Genomic DNA, 21,687 nt, shown 5'->3' with positions numbered 1-21,687 from the left:
ACAGGCCAGGGCGGCTGTCCCGTGCTCTTGATGCTACAGTCCAGGGCGGCTGTCCCTGCTGATTCTACAGGCAAGGGCAGCTGTCCCTTGCTCTTGATTCTACAGGCCAGGGCGGCTGTCCCTGCTCTTGATGCTACAGGCCAGGGCGGCTGTCCCTGCTGATTCTACAGGCAAGGGCAGCTGTCCCTTGCTCTTGATTCTACAGGCCAGGGCGGCTGTCCCTGCTCTTGATGCTACAGGCCAGGGCGGCTGTCCCTGCTCTTGATTCTACAGGCCAGGGCGGCTGTCCCTGCTCTTGATTCTACAGGCCAGGGCGGCTGTCCCTGCTCTTGATTCTACAGGCCAGGGCGGCTGTCCCTGCTCTTGATTCTACAGGCCAGGGCGGCTGTCCCGTGCACACTCACAAGTGAAACAACACTCTTCAGGGAGGAACCGCGCTCAGGCCGTCAACACCCTTCCCACACCTCCCTCCTCCCGTGGTTCTGTCAAGCAGGGACACAGGGACAGAGGGGCCTTGGTCATTTTGGTCCTGGCTGTTGAAGCCCCCACAAGGCTGACCTGAGAGGCCAAAGTTGGACACCACGATTGCCACAAAGGCCATAGCTGCTTCTCCTTGACGGTCACCTCCACGTGCCAATGTGGCCAAGCAGGCGGGCGCCAGCAACACCCACAAGACAGATGCTGATGGCCCGGGGACTCCCCTAGGCCACCCCTAGATGGCGCCATGGCCCAGGGCCACCAGGAGCCATGGCTGCTGCAAAAGGAGCGGGGATGCCGGGAAAAGCCTGGGGACCACGTCAGCCACCCACAGAGCCGGGGCCTCTAGAGCACCTTGCTCTTGAATCAGAGGCGGCTCTGGGATGCTCCTCTCCCGCTGGACGTCTGCGTCCCACCCATCCCACAGGCTCCACACCCGGTTGCCCACGGTGCGCGTCAGAACAGGATTCTCAGCAACAGTGAAGAGGAAAAGTGTAAGACTATGAAACAACGTCCCCATGGATACCATTTAGACACAAACGGCGGCCTGTTCTCTAAGCACAGTCAGCCGAGTGTCTTGTTCCCAGCAAGCCACAGCCACTGACCACATGGAGCCCTCTGACCACACAGGGCCCCAGGATGTCACTCTGGAAAAGGTCTGGACTCTCAGAGGAGGAACAGGTGTCAGGATCCTGGGGAGGGGGCCCTTGGCCTGGAAGGTCTCAATTATCTAGGCAGGGTCAGGGCAAGCGGGTGACAGGGTGGGGCAGGGCGGGGTAGAGGGAGGAGCTCCTGGAGGCACAGAGTAGTGACCCAGGAGAGGCCTGGAGCCCACGCTGGGGGACGGCGCAGGGGCAGGGGCAGTGGGCTCCGGCTGCAGAGCTCAACAACACCCCATAAGGGGGTCCCTAGGCATCAGCTGTGACATATTCTCTTGGTGTGCTGTTCATTTTTACCTCCTGTTGAAATGCCTTTTCAAAAATAAGCTAAGCTAATACCCGGTTCAGTGAAAAGGCAAGGGCGCCAGTGAAGGTCAGCTGCTCCGTGCAGGCCCACTGAGGCCTCACGCAGCACCAGCAACTCCTGCCACCCTTCCCCCTGCTCTCCTCCTCATCTGCTGGGCGCCACAGGCCTTGCTCACCACCTCAGGTTTACTGTTCCCAATAACCCTCTTGTTCATCTAGCCCCAGCCAGGCGCTGCCTCTCAGCCGACCTGAACACAACCCCACGAGACACACGGCACTGTCCTGGTCAGAGCCGCTCCACAGGACAGGCGCTCTGACCTCAGGGGACAGAGGCAGGGAGGTCAGAACACCCGTCCTGCCACCAGAGCAAAGCCACCGGCGCCTCGGCTGCTGGTTCTGTCTACCGCACGGGGTGCCGCTTCCCCACCAGCCACAGGAGACCAAGTCTCAGCAAGCAGACTCCCAGCTGGGCTGGTGTGAGGCTACATCTGGCCCTGGCCTGGCACCCGAGCCACCAGGCCGGTGCCGTTCACATCCCCACCCTCCCGTGGGACCCATTCTGTTTCCTAAAACCTTTTAAGGCACGTGCTTTGACCGCATTGCTCTGGGTGGTCTTTTTCGTACTCTGTGGCCCTTGCAGTCTGGAGACACATCCTGACGTGCCGCAGTTCCCCCCTCCAGGCACACAGCTCCCGCCCTCCATCCTGAGCCGCGCCAGCCAGGGTGACCTCTGCAGGGACCGCCCAGTTGTTTTTTAATCTCTTTTTGTTCTATTTTCTGGGAGATGTCCTCAACTTTCTTTTCTAGCCCTTCTATGGCTTTTTTAAAATGTGCTGCTTATTTATAATTTCTAAAAGCTCCTTCCGGTGCTCTGAGCGTTCCCCTCTGGCAGCGTCCAGCTCTTCATTCATAGATGCGGTATCTCTGATGACGCCAATGGTAAGATGTCCTTCCCTGAGCTCTTTTCCTGCCTGTCTGGGTCTTTCCTCACATTCTGGTGACCCTCAAGGACAGACCCTAGCCAGGAAGCTGGTGACTCTGGCTTCTAAGTTGGGGCTCTCGGCGGCGTCTCGTGGCCGCTTCTTTTGGGCTGACGGTTATCCTACCATTATCCTGCCACGGGCTCCCATCTGCACATCACGAGGCCCCGAGTTCCCAAGCAAGGAGGGGCTTGCTCAGGCCACCCTGTCCCCTGCCACGCTGTCTCCCACCATCCCCAGCGGTGTCTGGTGTCCACGACTCAATTTTCCCAGAGAATAAACCTCCTGTGCTCCCTGCTGGGAACCACACCAGGCACTGCCCTGACCTCCCCTTCCCCTCACATGGCATTCCAAGCAGATCGCATGGCCCCTCACCCAGCTGTGGCAGCACCGCTGTTCCCAAACCATCAAACCTCTCTCACCTATCAGTCCACGTTTTTATTTTTATTTTTTGAGAAGGGGTCTCGTTCTGTCACCCAGGCTGGAGTGCAGTGGTGCGGCCAAGGCTCACTGCAGCCTCCAACTCCTGGGCTCACGTGCTCCTCATAGCTCAGCCTCCTGAGTAGCTGGGACTACAGGTGTGCACCACCACACCTGGCTAATTTTGTATCTTTTGTACAGTCAGGGGTCTCACTGTGTTGCCCAGGCTGGTCTTGAGCTCCTGAGCTCAAGCAATCTGCCCACCTTGACCTCCCAAAGTGCTGGGATGACAGGTATGAGCCGCCACACAATTGTAGCACAATCTTGGCTCATGGCAACCTCCACCTTCTGGGTTCAAGTGATTCTTGTGCCTCTGCCTCCCAAGGAGTGGGGACTACAGGTGCCCGCCACCATGCCCAACTAATTTTTTTTGTATTTTTTGTGGAGATGGGGTTTCACCATGTTGGCTAGGCTTGTCTTGAACTCCTGACCTCAAGTGATCCGCCTGCCTCGGCCTCCTAAAGTGCTGGGATTACAGGCATGAGCCACCATGGCCAGCCGAGTTTCATTCTTTTCAGGATGGTAAAGGGAATGCCACAACCATTTGTCTAGAAGGGGCCTGGGTCTGATGGCGCTGAGGGCCACAGATTGGCAGCCTGAAGCCAGCATCCTGGGTCTTCCAGGTTTGGCACAGCACCTAGCCCTTCAGGATCAAGAAAGGACAGAGGACGAGGTGGGAGCTAAGCAGTCTCAGGAGTGATAAGATTTGGCTGTGTCCCCACCCAAATCTCACCTTGACTAATCCCCACAGGTTGAGGGCGGGGCCAGATGGAGATAATTAAATCATGGGGGTGGTTCCCCCTGCTGTTTTTGTGAGGGTGAGTGAGTTCTCCCGACACCTGATGGTTTTAGGAGGGGCTTCCCCCTTCACTCAGCACTCATTCTCTCTGGAGCTGCCCTGTGTGAGGTACCTTCCGCCATGACTGTAAGTTTCCTGAGGCCTCCGCAGCCATGCAGAACTGTGAGTCAATTAAACCTCTTTTCTTTACAAATGACCCAGTCTGGGGTATTTCTTCCTAGCAGCGTGAGAACAGGTGAGTACATGGGCGTGGAGGCTGCCCAGGAACGTGTGGAGGGAGGTGGGGACGGGCACAGCACGTTGCCTGGCTGCAGACTCAGGCACCCTTCAGAGGGGGTCTCACAGCATCAATCTGAAAACGGGCAGTGGAGGGGGAGGAAGGGGTCTGAAAATGTCACTGAGGCGTCTGCTTTACTAGGTGCGACTTCGTTTTCTTTTCTTTTTCTTTTTTGTCTGCTTTACCAGATGCGACTTTCTTTTCTTTTCTTTTCTTTTCTTTTTGTTTTTGAGACGGAGTCTCGCTCTGTCGCCCAGGCCGGAGTGCAGTGGCGCGATCTCGGCTCACTGCAAGCTCCGCCTTCTGGGTTCACGCCATTCTCCTGCCTCAGCCTCCTGAGTAGCTGGGACTACAGGCGCCCACAACCGCGCCCGACTAATTTTTTGTATTTTTGGTAGAGACGGGGTTTCACCGTGGTCTCCATCTCCTGACCTTGTGATCCGCCCGCCTAGGCCTCCCAAAGTGCTGGGATTACAGGCGTGAGCCACCGCGCCCGGCCCCCCGTTTTTTGTTTTTTTTTTTTTGAGACAGTTTCACTCTCGTTGCCCAGGCCGGAGGCACCGAGAGGACTGTGTGTCAGCCAACACCTTGACTTCAGCCCAGGGAAACCCACACTGGACTGAGGACCGAGAGGACTGTGTGTCAGCCAACACCTTGACTTCAGCCCAGGGAAACCCACACTGCACTGAGGACCGAGAGGACTGTGTGTCAGCCAACACCTTGACTTCAGCCCAGGGAAACCCACACTGGACTGAGGACCGAGAGGACTGTGTGTCAGCCAACACCTTGACTTCAGCCCAGGGAAACCCACACTGCACTGAGGACCGAGAGGACTGTGTGTCAGCCAACACCTTGACTTCAGCCCAGGGAAACCCACACTGCACTGAGGACCGAGAGGACTGTGTGTCAGCCAACACCTTGACTTCAGCCCAGGGAAACCCACACTGGACTGAGGACCGAGAGGACTGTGTGTCAGCCAACACCTTGACTTCAGCCCAGGGAAACCCACACTGGACTGAGGACCGAGAGGACTGTGTGTCAGCCAACACCTTGACTTCAGCCCAGGGAAACCCACACTGGACTGAGGACCGAGAGGACTGTGTGTCAGCCAACACCTTGACTTCAGCCCAGAGAAACCCACACTGGACTGAGGACCGAGAGGACTATGTGTCAGCAATAACAGAAAAGGAGTAGAAAGGCCATCTATTGCGGCCCTGTATTTATTATAAATAAACTGGATCCAAACTAAAAATCCACCCACTGGGGAATGGTTACTGACAGAATAGAAATGTTCTATGGGTATTACAAAGAAACAAGCTTGCAGCCATCAGCATGGCTAAAAGGAAGGCAGGACTTAGAACAAACAGGACTCTCCCTCTCTCCTGTGGGACAGAAACCGTGTGACTGCTTTGGAGAACGGGTTGGCAGCATCTACACAGGCCCTACAGCCCAGCTTCCACTCCTCAGTACGTCCCAACAGCAATGGGCACCTGTGTTCACCAAATGCGTCTGAGACTCCTCACAGGAGACCTGTGAGAGTCACCCAACATGGAAACCATCCCAAAGCCCATCTGGAGTGGAACCAACGCACTGCAGCCTCGGCACACGGGAGACCACTCGGTGCGGGGAAGGAGGGAGCAACCGCACTCAACCACATGGCCGAAGCTCACCCAGAAGACATGGAAAGAAGGCAGCCGGACACAGGAGAGTTTGCCCTGTGTGGCTACATTGACGTGAAAACTAGACAAGGCAGATGAGTCCACAGTGACATGCCAGGCCGGGGGCAGAGTGTGAGAGGCCTGCAGAGGGCAAGGCTGCGAGGGCTGATGCTTTCTCAGGCCAGCATGCCTGTCCGCACTCACTGTATTGCAGACTTTAAAGGGGTTTTTTTGTACACAAATTACACCTCAATAAAGTTGATTAATTAAAAGATGGAAAGCTGACAACATCAAATGTTGGCAAAGATGTGGAGCACCTGGAACTCTCATGCATTGCTGATGGGACTATGAAACAATGGGGCTTGAGCAAACAGTTTTCTCTTTTGAGATCAGGTCTCACTGTGCTGCTCAGGCTGGAGTGCAGCGGAACAATCACGGCTCGCTGCAGCCTCCAACTCCAGGGCTCACACGATCCTCCTGCCTCAGCCTCCTGAGTAGCTAAGACTATTACAAGTGTGTGTCACCACACCAGCCTAATTTATTTATTTTTTTGAGACAAAGTCTCACTCTGTCGCCCAGGCTGGAGTGCAGTGGCATGATCTCAGCTCATTCCAACCTCCGCCTCCCAGGTTCAAGTGATTGTCCTGCCTCAGCCTCCCAAGTAACTGGGACCACAAGCACCACCACCACACCAGGCTAACTTTGTATTTTTAGTAGAGATACGGTTTCACCATGTTGGCCAGGCTGGTCTCGAACTCCTGACCTCAAGTGATCTGCCTGCCTCGGCCTCCCAAAGTGCTGAGACTACAGGCGTGAGCCACCACACCCAGCCCCAGGCTAATTTTTCAATATGTTTGTAGCAACGAGTTCTCACTATGTTGCCCAGGCTGGGCAAGCTTATAAATTAAAACATACACTCATATATGACAGCAATTCCACTCTTAGATCTACCTAAGGGAACAGAAACACCTTCAGAAAGACTCACATATATTCTAGAGAAACACCTTCAGAAGGACTCACGTGTATTCTAGAGAAACACCTTCAGAAGGACTCACGTGTATTCTAGAGAAACACCTTCAGAAGGACTCACGTGTATTCTAGAGAAACACCTTCAGAAGGACTCACGTGTATTCTAGAGAAACACCTTCAGAAGGACTCACGTGTATTCTAGAGAAACACCTTCAGAAGGACTCACGTGTATTCTAGAGAAACACCTTCAGAAGGACTCACGTGTATTCTAGAGAAACACCTTCAGAAGGACTCACGTGTATTCTAGAGAAACACCTTCAGAAGGACTCACGTGTATTCTAGAGAAACACCTTCAGAAGGACTCACGTGTATTCTAGAGAAACACCTTCAGAAGGACTCACGTGTATTCTAGAGAAACACCTTCAGAAGGACTCACGTGTATTCTAGAGAAACACCTTCAGAAGGACTCACGTGTATTCTAGAGAAACACCTTCAGAAGGACTCACGTGTATTCTAGAGAAACACCTTCAGAAGGCCTCGTGCGTATTTGTGTTATAGTTTAGTGCTAGTGCCACTGAACTGTATCCCTACATATGGCTAAAATGACGTGTTTTCTGTATTTTACAAGAAAAATAATTTAAAAAAAAAAATTTTAAAAGAACTAGTTCTGAGCCGGGTGTGGTGGTACATGCCTGTAGTCCCAGCTGCTAGGGAGCTGCTAGGTGGGAGGATCAGTTGAGCCCAGGAGGTAGAGGCTGCAGTGAGCTGAGATCACACCACTGCACTCCAGCTGGGGCAACAGAACGAGAGTCTCAAAAAAAAAAAAAAAGAAAAAAAGAAAAAGAAAAAAGAAGAACTCGTTCACATCAGCATTATTCGTAATACCCCAAACCAGGAAATAACCCAAATGTGCATCAACAAGGTAAATGCATAAACAAACTGGGGTATATTTGTGCAAAGGAATACTACTTGGGAACAAAAAAAGAAGAATCTACTATTGTACATCATGAATAAGTTTCAAAACTGCTGAGCAAAAGAAACCAGGGTCTGCTTCGTATCCATGATGTCTGGAACAGGAAAAAGCAGCCCATGTGATGGAAGCCGACTGCTGGGGGCTGGGGGCTGACTCGGCAGGGCCTGAGGGGCTTTCTGGGAGGAGGGTGGACGTGCTCCTGATTTGGATGAGGGTACTGGCTGCATAGGTACATATATGTGCCAAAACTCATAGAACTGTACATGCAAAGAGGGTACATTTATTATATAGACATCATCTCTCAATAAAATTGATTTAAAAAAATTAAACCCACAGGGCATTGATCTGCTTTGAATTTGGAGGTCTAAGGATGAGGGGACCGGATTACCCTACAAGACAGCCTGAACACATATCAGAGCCAGATGTGAAGGCGCTGCCTGTCCCTGAAGACCTGGGGCTCTAAGTCATTCACGTGCGGGGCCGGCGCTCCGCATTCAATCTTCCGGCATACCACTCCCCTCGGATGTCTTCTGAGACAAGGACAGCCCACGTCCACCAACCCCACTGCAGGCAAACGGGCGCCTGCCTGATGGAGGACAGTAAAGGAAGGAAAAGTTATCTAACAAATTTCAAATGTGTCTGTGTACACCAGCATGCCAAATGTCAGAAGAAATTCTAGGGCAGTTTGTGGACTGGTTTCCTGCGAAGCTAGAGCTTTTACTTAACGCCTTAAAACCCACAACAAGCCAAAAGGGCTCTCGTGTCTACAAAGAGCAGGCACACTTGGCACAGAACACCTGGCTAAACACAGAACATTAAGAAAACAAAAAACACAGCTCTGGCCCCAGCTACTCAGGAGGCTGAGGCAGGAGGATTGCTTCAGCGCCACGGTTCAAGACCAGCCTGGGCAACACAGTGAGACCCTATCTCTTAAAAAAAAAATTCTCCTCTCCCATCTTTTAAGGAGCAGATCCCATAGCTCTCAGATTATTTTCAATGATTACAAATCCAGCTTAGTGTGGCTTAAACCCCAATCTCATGTCCACTTTAAGACTCATTTCTGGCTGTGCTTGGTGGCTAACACCTGTCATCTCGACACTTTGGGAGGCCAAGGTGGGAGAATCACTTGAGCCCAGGAGTTCAAGACCACTAGCCTAGGCAACATGGCAAGACCTCAATTCTACAAAAAATAATTTATTGGCCAGGCACAGTGGCTCACGCCTGTAATCCCAGCACTTTGGGAGGCCGAGGTGGGTGGATCACTTGAGGTCAGGAGCTCGAGACCAGCCTGGCCGACATGGTGAAACCCCATCTCTACTAAAAAAATACCAAAAAACTAGCCGGGCGTGGTGGCAGGTGCCTGTAATCCCAGCTACTCGGGGGGCTGAGGCAAGAGGCTTGAACCCAGGAGGCAGACGTTGCAGTGAGCCAAGATCGTGCCATCACACTCCAGCCTGGTGGACAAGAGCAAGACTTTGTCTCAAAAATAAAAAAATAATTTATTAAAAAATTAGCCAGGTGTTGTGGTGCATGCCTGTGGTCTTAGCTACTTGAGAGGCTGAGGCGGGAGGATCACTAGAACCCTGGAATTTGAGGCTGCAGTGAACTATGATCACTGCACTCCAGCCTGGAAGAGTGAGACTGTCTCTCTAATAAAAAAAAAACAAAACCAAAAAAAAAAAAAAAAAAACAGAGATGACCACTGCTAATGTTGTCATATATTTCATTCCACAATTATTTTACATACTTAAGATATCAAGCATACACACTTCATTGAATAATCATTAAATGTGCCTCCAAATCAGTAGTTTTTTGTTTTGTTTTGAGAGCTGTTGCCCAGGCTGGAGTGCAGTGGTGCGATCTCGGCTCACTGCAACCTGTGCCTCCTGGGTTCAAGCGATTCTCTTGCCTCAGCCTCCTGAGTAGCTGGGATTACAGGTGCCCGACACCACACCCCGCTAACTTTTATATTTTTAGTAGAGACGGAGTTTCACCATGCTGGCCAGGATGGTCTCAATCTCCTGACCTCGTGATCCACCCACCTCGGCCTCCCAAAGTGCTGGGATTACAGGAGTGAGCCACTGCATCTGGCTTTTTTTTTTTTTTTTTTTTTTTTTTTTACTTTTTTTTGTAGGGATAGGGCCTTGCTACGTTGCCTAGTCTGAACCCCGGCCTCAGGGGATCGCCTGCCTTGACTTCCCAAGTAGCTGGGATTATAGGCGTGCACCACCGCACCCGGTCCTGTGTTGTGATGTTTTACCATTTGATAAACTTATAAGCATTCCCTCTCATGTAATTTTAGGATAACAATTCTATTTTTCATGAGAATCTCCTGTCTGAACACTGCATGCATGGCCCTAGTGAACTGACTGAGACTAGGGGAACAGTCCCAGCAATGATCACATTGCTCTGCTGACGCGGCTGCGGCGGGGACCTGCCCGGAGTCTGGCACCCAGGGGCGCTCAGCACACACCTGAGCAAACTCACACTCTGAGCCGGATCCTGGCGACCCGGGCTCTGGAAACTGACGTGTGGACACTGTTGCTCCCGAGCAGAACAGCCTTCTGCCCAGCCCACCTAGGGCAAATGTAACACCTCTAACAGGCTGGACACAGACGGTTTCTCCTGTTCTTTCATTTCAATTCAGAAAGGATGGACACTTTCAGAATGAGCAGATACTCGGTGATACAGCCTTGACGGTGTGGATAACACACAAAAAATCATAGTTTTTGGTACTACAATTTTTTAAAAGTCAAACCAGCTCCACACACACGTGGGAGCTACAGCTTCTATCTCTGTTCCAGACACAAGCAGCAGGCACATTTACTGAACGGTGAGGAAAACTCCATCAGGAGAGAAGAGCTTCAACGCTAATGACCAGGAGGCGGCTCTGCAAGGAGGCTAAGGGTCTACATGCAGAGGCAGACAGAGGGGCAGGCTGCTCCTGGGGTGCCAGAGGGCCCCTTCCTCCACAGCAGTCCAGGAGAGCCTCACGCAGCTGCCACACACCAGGCTCTGCCACAGTTGTGACTGCCAGCTCTTCAGAAGACAGAGACTGGAGTCAAAACCTTTCTGTTCCCCCACAGGCAAAACCTGGGCAGTCACCGCTTGCTGATAATGAATTATGTGTTAAACTGTCTGTGTGACGCACATAGGCACCAAAGCTCTTATTTTTATTTTTTTGAGATGGAGTCTCACTCTGTCGCCCAGGCTGGAGTGTAGTGGTACAAACTCGGCTCACTGCAACCTCCGCCTCCCCAGGTTCAAGCGATTCTCCTGCCTCGGCCTGCTGAGTAGCTGGGAATACAGGTGCATGCCACCAGGCCAAGCTAATTTTTGAATTTTTAGTAGAGACGGGGTTTCACCATGTTGGTCAGAACGGTCTTGATCTCTTGACCTTGTGATCCGCCCGCCTCGGCCTCCCAAAGTGCTGGGATCACAGGCGTGAGCCACCGTGCCCATCCGGCACCAAAGCTCTTTAAAAAAGTCCAACATAACAATGTTTTAAACTCGGCAGGTTAGGTGACATCCATTTCTATTACTTACACTTTGCACTTGCTACTATTACTATTATTATGACTACTATTTTGCATATACTCAATTTTTAATAAAGTAATTTAAGAAGCTGACATACTAGCTATCCCTCCCCACCAGGAGGACACAGGCTCTTTAGAGAGATGGCCGTTTCCAGGGCAGGCAGGACCCACATCTGCTGGAAGTACAGACCGTTCCAGGACACAGGGAGCTCCAGGAACTCAGGGCATAGCCCAGGACGCAGGTGCCACCTGAAGAGGCTCCAACATCAAGGGGGCCGTGCGAGTCCCAAACCAAACAGGAAAGGAGTATGATGCCACAAGGGAACAAAACTTTGCAAATCCATGCTGACTGATGCCACGAGGGAACAAAACCTTGCAAATCCACGCTGACTGATGCCACGAGGGAACAAAACCTTGCGAATCCACGCTGATTGATGCCACGAGGGAACAAAACCTTGCGAATCCACGCTGATGCCACGAGGGAACAAAACCTTGCGAATCCACACTGACTGATGCCACGAGGGAACAAAACCTTGCAAATCCACGCTGACTGATGCCACAAGGGAACAAAACCTTGCTGAATCCACGCTGATTGATGCCACGAGGTAACAAAACCTTGCTGAATCCACGCTGACTGATGCCACGAGGGAACAAAACCTTGCTGAATCCACGCTGACAGTAGCGAACACCCACGGGCGTGCATTTTCACGTACATGCCTATCGACAGAAGCAGCCATGGCAGCAGCACACACGGAGGAGGCACGGCGTGGCCCCAAGGGAAGCTGCCTCCTCCTTGCTGACCTGGTGAAGTGGGTCCTGCTGGCATCAGCTGACCCGGCGGCTCCTCTCAGGCAGGAATCAGGTGGGCGCAAGACTCTGCGGGCAGCCACTAGGGCTGTGGCCGGCCGACACGGGCAGGCATCAGCCTGCCACTGCCTTGGCAGAGCCTGAGGACACAGACACCCCTCGGAGCAAAGCTGGTGGCACAGGCAGAGAAGGGTCTCCTGTCAGTGGCAGCTTCGGCCGGGGCCGGGGCCTGGGCTCTGGCCATACTCCCCTCCCCTGCAGCAGTGACTTTCTGGACCGAAACACAGCACCTCGGCAACCCTGATCAGTGTCACTGTGTTTGTGTTCAGAGTCCTGAATCCTGATGTCATCTACCCTATTACCGCCCCTCCCAGCTAGGTCTGACACACAGGCTGTCCCTGCTGTGCCCAGGTGGCCGACAACGTTGCTGACCAGGAAGTCAGGCGAAAGCCCAGCAGCAGCCGCCGGCCCCGGGCAGGGAAAGCAGCACACAGGCTCCCACCGGGTTACCCACGCTGCTGGAGCTGCTGGAGAGTGCTGTGCTTGACCGCCCGGCCTACACCTTCACTCAGGGTTGACATGAGGTTCTTACATCCGGCCGCTGTACAAACTGTAAAGTACCTGCCCATTTCCAGGACTCAGCTCTTCTCTTCTTCCATCCTCTTTTCTTTATTTTTTATTTTTTGAGACAGGGTCTCACTCTGTCACCCAGGCTGGAATGTAGTGCAACAGTCAGACTCACTGCAGCCACCACCTCCCAGGCTCCAGTGAGTTTCCCACCTCAGCCTCCCAAGTAACTGGGACTACAGACGTGCACCACCACACCCAGCTAATTTTCTTTTTTCTTTTCTTTTTTTTTTTTTTTTTTGTGAGACAGAGTCTCGCTCTGTCACCAAGCTGGAGTGCAGTGGCACGATCTCAGCTCTCTGCAACCTCCGCCACCCAGGTTCAAGCAATTCTCCTGCCTCAGCCTCCCGAGTAGTTGGGGCTACAGGTATGCGCCACCACGCCCAGATAATTTTTGTATTTGTATTTGTATTTTTTTTTTTTGAGGTGGAGTCTCGCTCTGTCACCCAGGCTGGAGTCAGTGGCGTGATCTCGGCTCACTGCAAGCTCTGCCTCCTGGATTCACGCCATTCTCGTACCTCAGCCTCCCAAGTAGCTGGGACTACAGGTGCCCGCCACCATGCCCGGCTAATTTTTTGTATTTTTATAGAGACAGGGTTTCACCATGTTAGCCAGGATGGTCTTGATCTCCTGACCTCGTGATCCACCCGCCTTGGCCTCCCAAAGTGCTGGGATTACAGGTGTGAGCCACTGCACCCGGCCTTTTTTTTTTTTTTTTTTTTGTAGAGATGGGGTCTCACTGTGTTGCCCAGGCTGGCCTCAAACTCCTGGGCTCCAGCACTCCACCTACCTCGGCCTCCCAAGGTGCTGAGATTGCAGGTGTGAGCCACCGTGCCCAGCCCTCTGCTCTTTTCCAAAGATGCTGAGCTGGGCTGGGCACAGTGGCTCATGCCTGTAATTCCACCAACTTTGGGAAGCTGAGGCGGGCGGATTGCTTGAAGTCAGAAGTTCAAGACCAGCCTGGCCAACACAGCAAAACCTCTGTCTCTACTAAAAATGTAAAAAATTAGCCAGGTGTGGTGATGCATGCCTGTAATCCCAGCTACTCAGGAGGCCAAGGCAGGAGAATCGCTTGAACCCACGAGGCTCAAGAGGTTGCAGCCAGCCAAGATAGTGCCATTGAACTACACCCTGGGTAACGGAGCAAGACTCTGTCTCAAAAAATAAAAATTAAAAAAAAAAATAAAAGATGCTAGATGGCTGTCCCTCTCACAGGATGGGCATGTCTTTCATCGGGGTCAGTTTACACAGCCAGGACCACATCACCCATCCAGTATTCGAATCCTTCCCAGTTTGGTTTGAGGACTGTGTTCACTGTAAAGATGGCGAAGGCTGCTCAGGGGCCGAGTGCCTCTGTTTCCACTCTGCCATCTGGGAATATGGGACCAACTCTTCCCTGCACCCTTTCCACAGCTCCAGGCCCCCCAGCACCAAGCCCTCTGCAAGCCATGGTCAGAAGACCCTTCCACATGCCCCTGCCACCACCCACCTCATCACCAGCACTAGAACCTGGCTGCTCCTGAGCCCCTCCCATCCCATCTTGCCTGGACCACCTCCCCCTGCTACCTACATGTGCAGCACCATGGCGGTATCTGGTCGTGCCCTGGTCTTCCGCCCCATACCCATGGGTCCCTACCTCTCCACAGCGCCAATGCCCTTGTCCCTCCGCTAATTTCTGAAGGACAAACGTCCAGAAATCTCTGCTTTACTCAAAATCCTGATCTCAGCACGAGACAGCCGCGCACTGCCTGTATCAGAGTGCGCCGTCATCCCCAGGTCGGCTCAGAAGCCTCCTCCCTACCTTAGGCTCAAAGTGCGAGTCCACCCTGCTGACGTCTGTTTACCTTCACTGCCAAGAGGACTGAAGAGGCCCCTCTTCCACCCAGCTCCTGCCCTGAGGATGCCCACAGCCCATGGTCTTGGCAGGCAGTCCTTCTTCCCGCAGCTGCTCCTCTTCCCACCGCCTTCGTAACTTCTGGTCCCTGACACCCGCCAGTTCCACAGTCTGCACATCCTTCTCCCGACCGCCCAGAAAGTCAGCTCGGCCTGACAAGCAGTCTCCCCGCCTTCTCACAGTGGTTCGGCAGCGTTCTCCGCACCAGGATGCTGGACGCCGACACCTTTCCCTGCTTACTCCAAACGCCCGGCGGACGACACCCTGGCTGACGTGGCCCCTGGGCCCCAGAACAGCCCTCGGTGGGGTGGCATCGTACCATGCGCTGCGCAGGGGAGGACTCAGCTGTGATGCAACCCCTTCCTGCTCTACGCCAGCTCGCAGGGGCTCCAGACCAGGGTAGGCGGCAGCTTTTCAGGGACCAGCAGCTTCGCGCCTTCTCAGCTGCAATCTTCAAATAGAACAAGAGGCAAAAGTACCTGCAAGGACCCAGATCCCTCCCTTGTGTCCTTCCCGCCCACCTCTCAGCTCCCCAACGTGGCTTCCTTCCTGAAACACTGTTCAATTTAGCTCATCGTGCAGGCCACAACACGTGTGCTCGACACGAGTCATCTGTGTCCACACCACCCTGCGAGAGACCTGGCTGGCACTGCCACGCACCTGCCATGCAAGCATTTGCCCTGTTGCCTGTGAGCACTTAGAGCAAGTGCTAAGGACTGGAAGTGGACATTAACTCACTTGTCCAAAAGTTCTGGCATCTGGCCTCTGGACAAACTTAACATTCAATATTCTACCTACTAACTCAACAGTTTCCTGAAAATTTAAGTAAGGCCATGCCAGTCCAACTTATAAAACAGCACAATTAGAGGCCGGGCACAGTGGCTCACCCTTGTAATCCCAGCACTTTGGGAGGCCGAGGAGGGTGGATCACAAGGTCAGCAGTTCAAGACCAGCCTGGCCAACACAGTGAAACCCCATCTCTACTACAAATACAAAAATTAGCTGGGTGTGGTGGCAGGCGCCTGTAATCCCAGCTACTCGGGAGGCTGAGGCAGTAGAATCACTTGAACCCGGGAGGTGGAGCTTGCAGTGAGCTGAGACCGTGCCACTGCACTCCGGCCTGGGCAACAGAGTTAGACTCCGTCTCAAAAAAAAAAAAAAAAAGAAGAAGAAAAAAGTTATAATGACCCACAAAAGTCCTACCTCCTGACCACATGGGTTCTCAGATGCCAGCCAGGGTCACCCCGGGGCTGAGGCGGTCCTCTGAGGCTTGGGTCTCAGGAGAACTTAGTGTGCGCGGTGCAGCAGAAGCAGGTGTGTGGCAGCCATCCCCAGGCCCAGGTGGAGGTGAGGAGGACGGGGAAAGAGCCATGAAGCCCGCTGCTTCACAGGAGGCCTGCAGGGCGGCTCCTCCCGGACCCCAAGCCCACCCCTACAGCTGCCGCCTCCTGAGCCTCAATCCCTCGTCTGCACAGTGGGGGTGGTGCTGCCTTCTCACAGGTGGTGGTGGGGGCTACACGGGGGCAGCGGAAAGCGCCCACCAGTGCTGGCAGGCAACACTCATCACACGCTGGCAGCATTAGCTGTTGCCATGGTGAACACCCCGTTCCTCCCACAACAACACCCTGCTGGAAAACCCGGCACCTCACAGAGGAAAGGCAAACCCCAAAACACTGCCCCAGAAAACGAGCAAAACCCCCGAGGCAGGTGGATCACTTGAGGTCAGGGGTTTGAGACCAGCCTGGCCAACATGGTGAAACCTGCCTCTACTAAAAATACAAAAATTAGCCAGGTGTGGTGGCAGGCGTCTGTAATCCCAGCTACTCAGGAGGCTGAGGCAGGAGAATCACTTGAACCCAGAAGGCAGAGGTTGCAGCGAGCCGAGATCGCGCCACTGCACTCCAGCCTGCGCAAGAGAGTAAGACTCCGTCTAAAAAAAAAAAAAAAAAGGAAGACGAGCAAACCCTAACCAAGTGCAGGGGAGGAGAAGGGGCTCTGGGCTGCAGTGGTCAGTGGTGCCCAACACCAACAGTAGGCACAGGGAAGCCACGCACGGCTGTCCAGTCACCTAAAGACACACAGCTAGAACCTCCCGCGAAACCCTCAGCTAGCCCTGGGGATAAGCAGCCGACGACACATCAGGACAATGAAACACGGAGGAGCCTCTGAAGATAGTGTCCCCTGGAATTGGCCACTTCGGAGCCACGAACTTCAAGCCAGATGAGAAGAAACGTTTGTAACTGTTTGGAGAAAGCTCAGGGAGTCGTGACGCCGAAGAAGCTGGGACACCCACACAGGGTGCCCTCGCTCCCATGGGTACAGCAGGCAGCGTGTGGCCCCACAGACATCTCAGTGACCACCAGGCCCCAACATCCACAGCAAACCGTGATGTAGCCTCGCCATGTCCACAACCGCCTCCCTCCGTTTCTCCGCACAACTTGCCAGGCTCAAAGGACCGGAGTGTCACTCAGCAGCTTCCATCAACACTGAACCCCAAAGGAGCAGAGAGAGAAAAAAAGTCAAGCCAGGATTAACCCCTTCTGAAGTCTTCCAGGACCCGGGCACACACACCCTGACCAACGTGGCGGGAGGAAAACTTGCTCCCAGGAAGGTTTGTGGGGACACGGTGCCGAGGGTGGAACTGCCTTAATCCAGGACCTTCGATGCCCCCTGCAGAGCGGGAGCGGCTGGGCTTGGGGAAAGGTGTGCACCCTGTGCGGGTGGTTCCTGGGGGCCAACACGGGCCCACCACCCTGGCCCACACCCTGGAGCCTGACTGCAGGTTCGCTCCTGAACTGCAGCTTTCTCCTCCCCACCACGTGCACCACCCACACTCCTGGATGAAGCGTAATTCCTGCCTGGTAACTCGCCACCATCACCCAGGGGCACTCTATGCAAAGCGCTCTGTTCCATCCTGAAGAGAGCATGAAGCACTCCCTAAGATCACTGCTGGGTGTCAAAGAAAGGAAAGCCTTTCCAGACCTAGAGATCCAGAAACCCAGTGCACACCCACATTAGGAGACACGGAAGAGCTCACAGGGGCTCCCACAGGTGCTGGGCGTGTGGTCACACGCCACTGCCTCAGGTGCCAGTACTAAGAAAAAGGTCACTTTGATGACTCATTTGTTTGTGAAGCTGGAGAGGGCAATGTACGCTCACACACCTGTCTGAGGAACATGCCAGACAAGACTTCCAGGCAGGTAAGCGATCCAGTGTGAGCTACAGGAGCTGTGGGCCATGCTGAAGCAGCAAGCCCTGCACAGAAGGGGCCTCCCTGCCAAGGGCATCCACTGCCCAGCAGGCAGCCCTGAAGAAACACGGAAGCTGGAAACACAGAGGGCACCTCACAACAAAGGAGAGAAAGCAATGGAGGTTAACACGTACGTCCTTCCCACGAGGGCCAGAGGCCTAAAGCTCCTGCTACAACTCTTTCAAAGGAGAATAAATTCTCAAGATGCTGAGTCCTGAGAACCAGCTGCTCCTGAGCTTCTGAGACCCTGAATAGCCCCCTTGGGAAACCCTCAGATCCACCAACTTCACCCTGATGAAGAGGGCTGGCCCCTGAGGTTGGCAAGCTGCCACCTGACCACAAAGACCTGCTCCTTGTGCTGTGCACGTCTTAACCTTGAGGCCTTAGACACAGAAAGCGCGTTCCACAGCCCAGAGGCGCTCCCTTCTCTGCTCGAGGCCACAGGACTCCTGCGGGGACCTGGAAGTGTGCCCCGGGCCCTGAGAGCACGTGGTGTCTTTCTAAGAGTGGACTCTCCTCTCTGCTTCTGGTCCAAGCCACTGTGAGCCTCTGAAGTCTCTGCAAGCAGGCAGGTCTCCACGTCTTACACAATACTGGCCCCACTTCAGTGAGCATGTCAGAGGAAGTGTGGCAATGCCCCACAGCCCGACGAAGGGGACAGGGAGGAAGGAGGGTCCTGTCTCTCCAGCTCCTGGCTGTGTGGTGCAGTTGGAGTAGGCGAGCTGGCCAGCATGGCTGAGCCGGCCCTCAGAAGCACGCCTTCATGTCCTGGGAAAACACCGACCCTGATGAAACCCAACCCTTCCCGTGCTCTTCTGAACATGCACAAACACGCACGCCGCCAGCCTCCTGGGAGTGCGCAGCGCCCCTGGAGCCAAGCTTTAGAAGGCAACGCCACCTTCACAATCAGCTTAGCCGCCCACCACCTGAGTCAGGAGTTACCAACTCTGGGGCAGTCACTGTCAAGTGCAGGACCAGGAGGCGGCAGGTGCAGGGGCCTAACGTGTGAGCCCCCAATGCCCCAGTGGGCCTTACACTTCCCCCACCTCAAAATGGACCCAGAGCTCTTCCTCCCTGGCCCTTTCCAACCCCTCCTCCAGGCTGAAGCCAGGAGCACAAGCTTCCAGAGCCCCCGGTGCTGCTGCCCACTGCTGAAGCCATGCCAGGAGGAAGCGCGCTCAGCCTCAGTCCAGGTAATCTCACGCTCTGCCAACCCCCGAGTTGAGAGAGTGGGGGATGCTGCGCCCACACTCTCAGCAGCCAAAGGCAGGCAATTCAGCAAACAGCAGACGCTCAGGGCAGTCAGACAGGATGGACAAGAGCCCAAGAAACAAAGCAAGGGGAGAGGGCAGGGACCAGGAGAGGTAAGTTCGCCAGCGTAGATGGCATTCCCTGAAGCGCAGAGGGACTCTGGGGAGGCTGGATGCTGACTGCTCCCAGTTCATCTGGGGCCACATCCCATTCGGCTGGGTCCAGGCCCCCATGAGAGGGGATGAGGACCACACCGTCTCACTGACTCTGTTAACCACCTAAATTAAGAGGCATGCTCAGGCAGGCAAGCCCCAGTGATGCCACCTATCTAGTGTATTTTAGCCATGCAAATGGAAGTTAAAAACAAACGTTCAGGCCAGGCGCAGTGGCTCACGTCTGTAATCCCAGCACTTTGGGAGGCCGAGGTGGGCAGATCATGAGGTCAGGAGATTGAGACCATCCTGGCCAACATGCTGAAACCCCGTCTCTATTAAAATACACACAAAAAAATTAGCCGGGCGTGGTGGCATACACCTGTAGTCCCAGCTACTCGGGAGGCTGAGGCAGGGGAATCGCTTGAACCCAGGAGGCGGAGGTTGCAGTGAGCTGAAATTGTGCCACTGCACTCCAGCCTGGCGGCAGAGTGAGACTCCGTCTCAAAAAAAAAAAGAAAGAAAAGAAAAGAAAACAAAACAAAACAAATGTTCAGTAACTCATTACAGAGATATTTTCTTCTAGCACAAAGCGTTGACTCCCTCAGCAGTAAGCAAATACCTCAGGGGAACAGCGTGCCTATAAGGACCTGTCATCTGTGCACGCTCGAGACAGGGTCCCAAGAGCAGCCCAGCAGCACCTGCCACCAGACCTGGGTCCGTGACACCTTCCCCGGGCCCATGACACCTTTCCCCAGATCTATGACACCTTCCCTCGGACCCCAGATGATCCCAGACCCATGACACCTTCCCTTAGGACCATGATGCCTTCCCCCAGATCTATGACACCTTCCCTCAGACCCCAGATGATCCTAGACCCATGACACCTTCCTTTTGGCCCATGACGCCTTCTACCGGGACCATGACATCCTTCCCCGGACCCCAGATCCTGGACCCATGACACCTTCCCTCGGACCTATGACACCTTCTACCAGACCCCAGATCCTGCACCCATGACACCTTCCCTCCGGCCCACGACACCTTCCCCCGAGCCCATGACACCTTCCCTCGGACCCCAGATGATCCTAGACCCATGACACCTTCCCCAGGCCCATGACACCTTCTCCAGGACCCATGACACCTTCCCCTGGCCTCCAGATCCCGGACCCATGACACCTTCCCCTGAGATCCCGGACCCGTGACACCGTCCCCCAGACCCCGGGTCCATGGCACCGTCCCCGCTGGGCGCGTCCCTCTGGTCCGCCCTCCTGCTCCCCGGCGTCACCTCGGGACTGGAGCACGGGCACCCCGCAGCCACCGAGCTACCGAGTCTGGAAGCCAGGCAAAGGCGTTCCTGGGAACGTTCGGCGGCGCTTGGGAGGGCCGGGCCGAGGGCGAGCTCCGTGCCCAGCTCGCCGGGCTCGGGCCCCGCGTAGCAGCGCGCGCCGCGGGCCGGGCCTTACCGTTACTGTAGGCGTACGGGGACTCTGCCGCGCCGTCCTGCAGGCTCTCCAGGATCTCGCCCTTGCCCACGTCGCTGTCGCCCACCAGCAGGAACTTGAGCAGGTAGTCGTAGCTCTTCACCGGACTGCCCTGCGAGCCCATGGCCGCGCCGCCTGCGCCCCGCGCCGGCCGCCTGCCGAAGCACCGCCGGGTGAGGCCGCGGCGTGAGAGAGCCCGCGCCCCGCACCTGCGCCCGTTGCGTCCGCCCCACGGCGGCCGAGTGGGCGCGCCCGAAGCCCAGCGCCAGCCCCGCCCCGCCCGCGCCCGGGCGCACCTCAGCCTCGCCGCCGCCCCGCCGCTTCCCGCACCACCAGGGCCGCCGCGCCGCCCCACCCCCGGCCGCGCCGCCGCCATTGGCCACCCTTCGCCCGCCCTCCAGAGCCCATTGGCCCACCCGCCCGTCCGTCACGACTTCCCCGCCCTCACGGCGTTCCACACAGCGCCGCCAGACCTCCGGTCGCACCGCCTCTTCACCACCCCGCCCTGCCTTCCCGTCATCACCATAGGTCGCCCGCCGCCCTCCTTCCCTCAGCCATTGGCCTGTCTGCACGTCTGTCATGACCGCCCCTCCCCCGCCTTTCCCACACGGCGTTGCGGAGACAGCGGACGCCTGCCTCATCGCCGTCGCCATTGGCCACTCGCTTCCTGCTTTCCCGGAACCATTGGTTCGATTATAAGTTCACCAAGATCATTCCCTTGCCTGCGGCTGCCTCCCAGAGAAATCCCAGAGCCGCCGGCCGCCCCGCCCCCGGCCCACAACGCCGTTGTCCTCGCCCGCCCCGTCGCCGGCGCCATTGGGTCGCTTGCATGTCCATCACGGCTCTGCTAACCCCGCCCCTTTCCTACACGCTCGCCAATCAGGGGCTCGGAAGTCCAGGTTGTTTGTATCCGCCCCTTCAACGTGCGGACGGGCGGCAGGATGCAGGCGCGCCTGGGCCGAGGCGATGCGGCTGAGTCCGGGAAACGAAAGCCCCTCGCAGGCTGTGCCGCCTGCTTTCGCAGAGCCCTCGGAGGGAGCGGCGGGGTGGCCCCGGGCGCGTCCTCTCTAAGGTGGTGCGGCCAATCGGCGCTCGATGAGGCGGAACTTCC

At 55.3% G+C, this 21,687-nt stretch overlaps 1 protein-coding gene across 5 annotated transcripts in view; it reads right to left on the bottom strand.

Annotated features, from left to right (window-relative positions):
- The window catches only part of RAB40C (RAB40C, member RAS oncogene family), a 37,740-nt gene extending 16,053 nt beyond the window's left edge, over positions 1 to 21,687 (bottom strand). The window contains exons 1-3 of one of the 5 annotated variants that reach the window (XM_024349655.3): positions 20,559 to 20,731; positions 15,646 to 16,928; positions 14,350 to 14,893 (exon numbers count right to left, since the gene is read on the bottom strand). In XM_024349655.3, the coding sequence (XP_024205423.1) occupies positions 14,350 to 14,561 (212 nt within the window). In that variant the 5' untranslated portion in view covers positions 14,562 to 14,893; positions 15,646 to 16,928; positions 20,559 to 20,731. Of the gene's footprint in view, positions 1 to 14,349; positions 14,894 to 15,645; positions 16,929 to 17,605; positions 17,786 to 20,558; positions 20,732 to 20,872; positions 20,962 to 21,444 lie in introns of those variants that run through there. The other 4 variants (XM_063796413.1, XM_054668576.2, XM_063796414.1 and 1 more) reach the window with 4 other exon arrangements.

Source organism: Pan troglodytes, chromosome 18 (genome assembly GCF_028858775.2).
Source record: "Pan troglodytes isolate AG18354 chromosome 18, NHGRI_mPanTro3-v2.0_pri, whole genome shotgun sequence".
NCBI lineage: Eukaryota > Metazoa > Chordata > Mammalia > Primates > Hominidae > Pan > Pan troglodytes.
The sequence above is the reverse complement of the archived record's forward strand: the minus strand, read 5'-3'. Positions and strand labels throughout refer to the sequence as shown.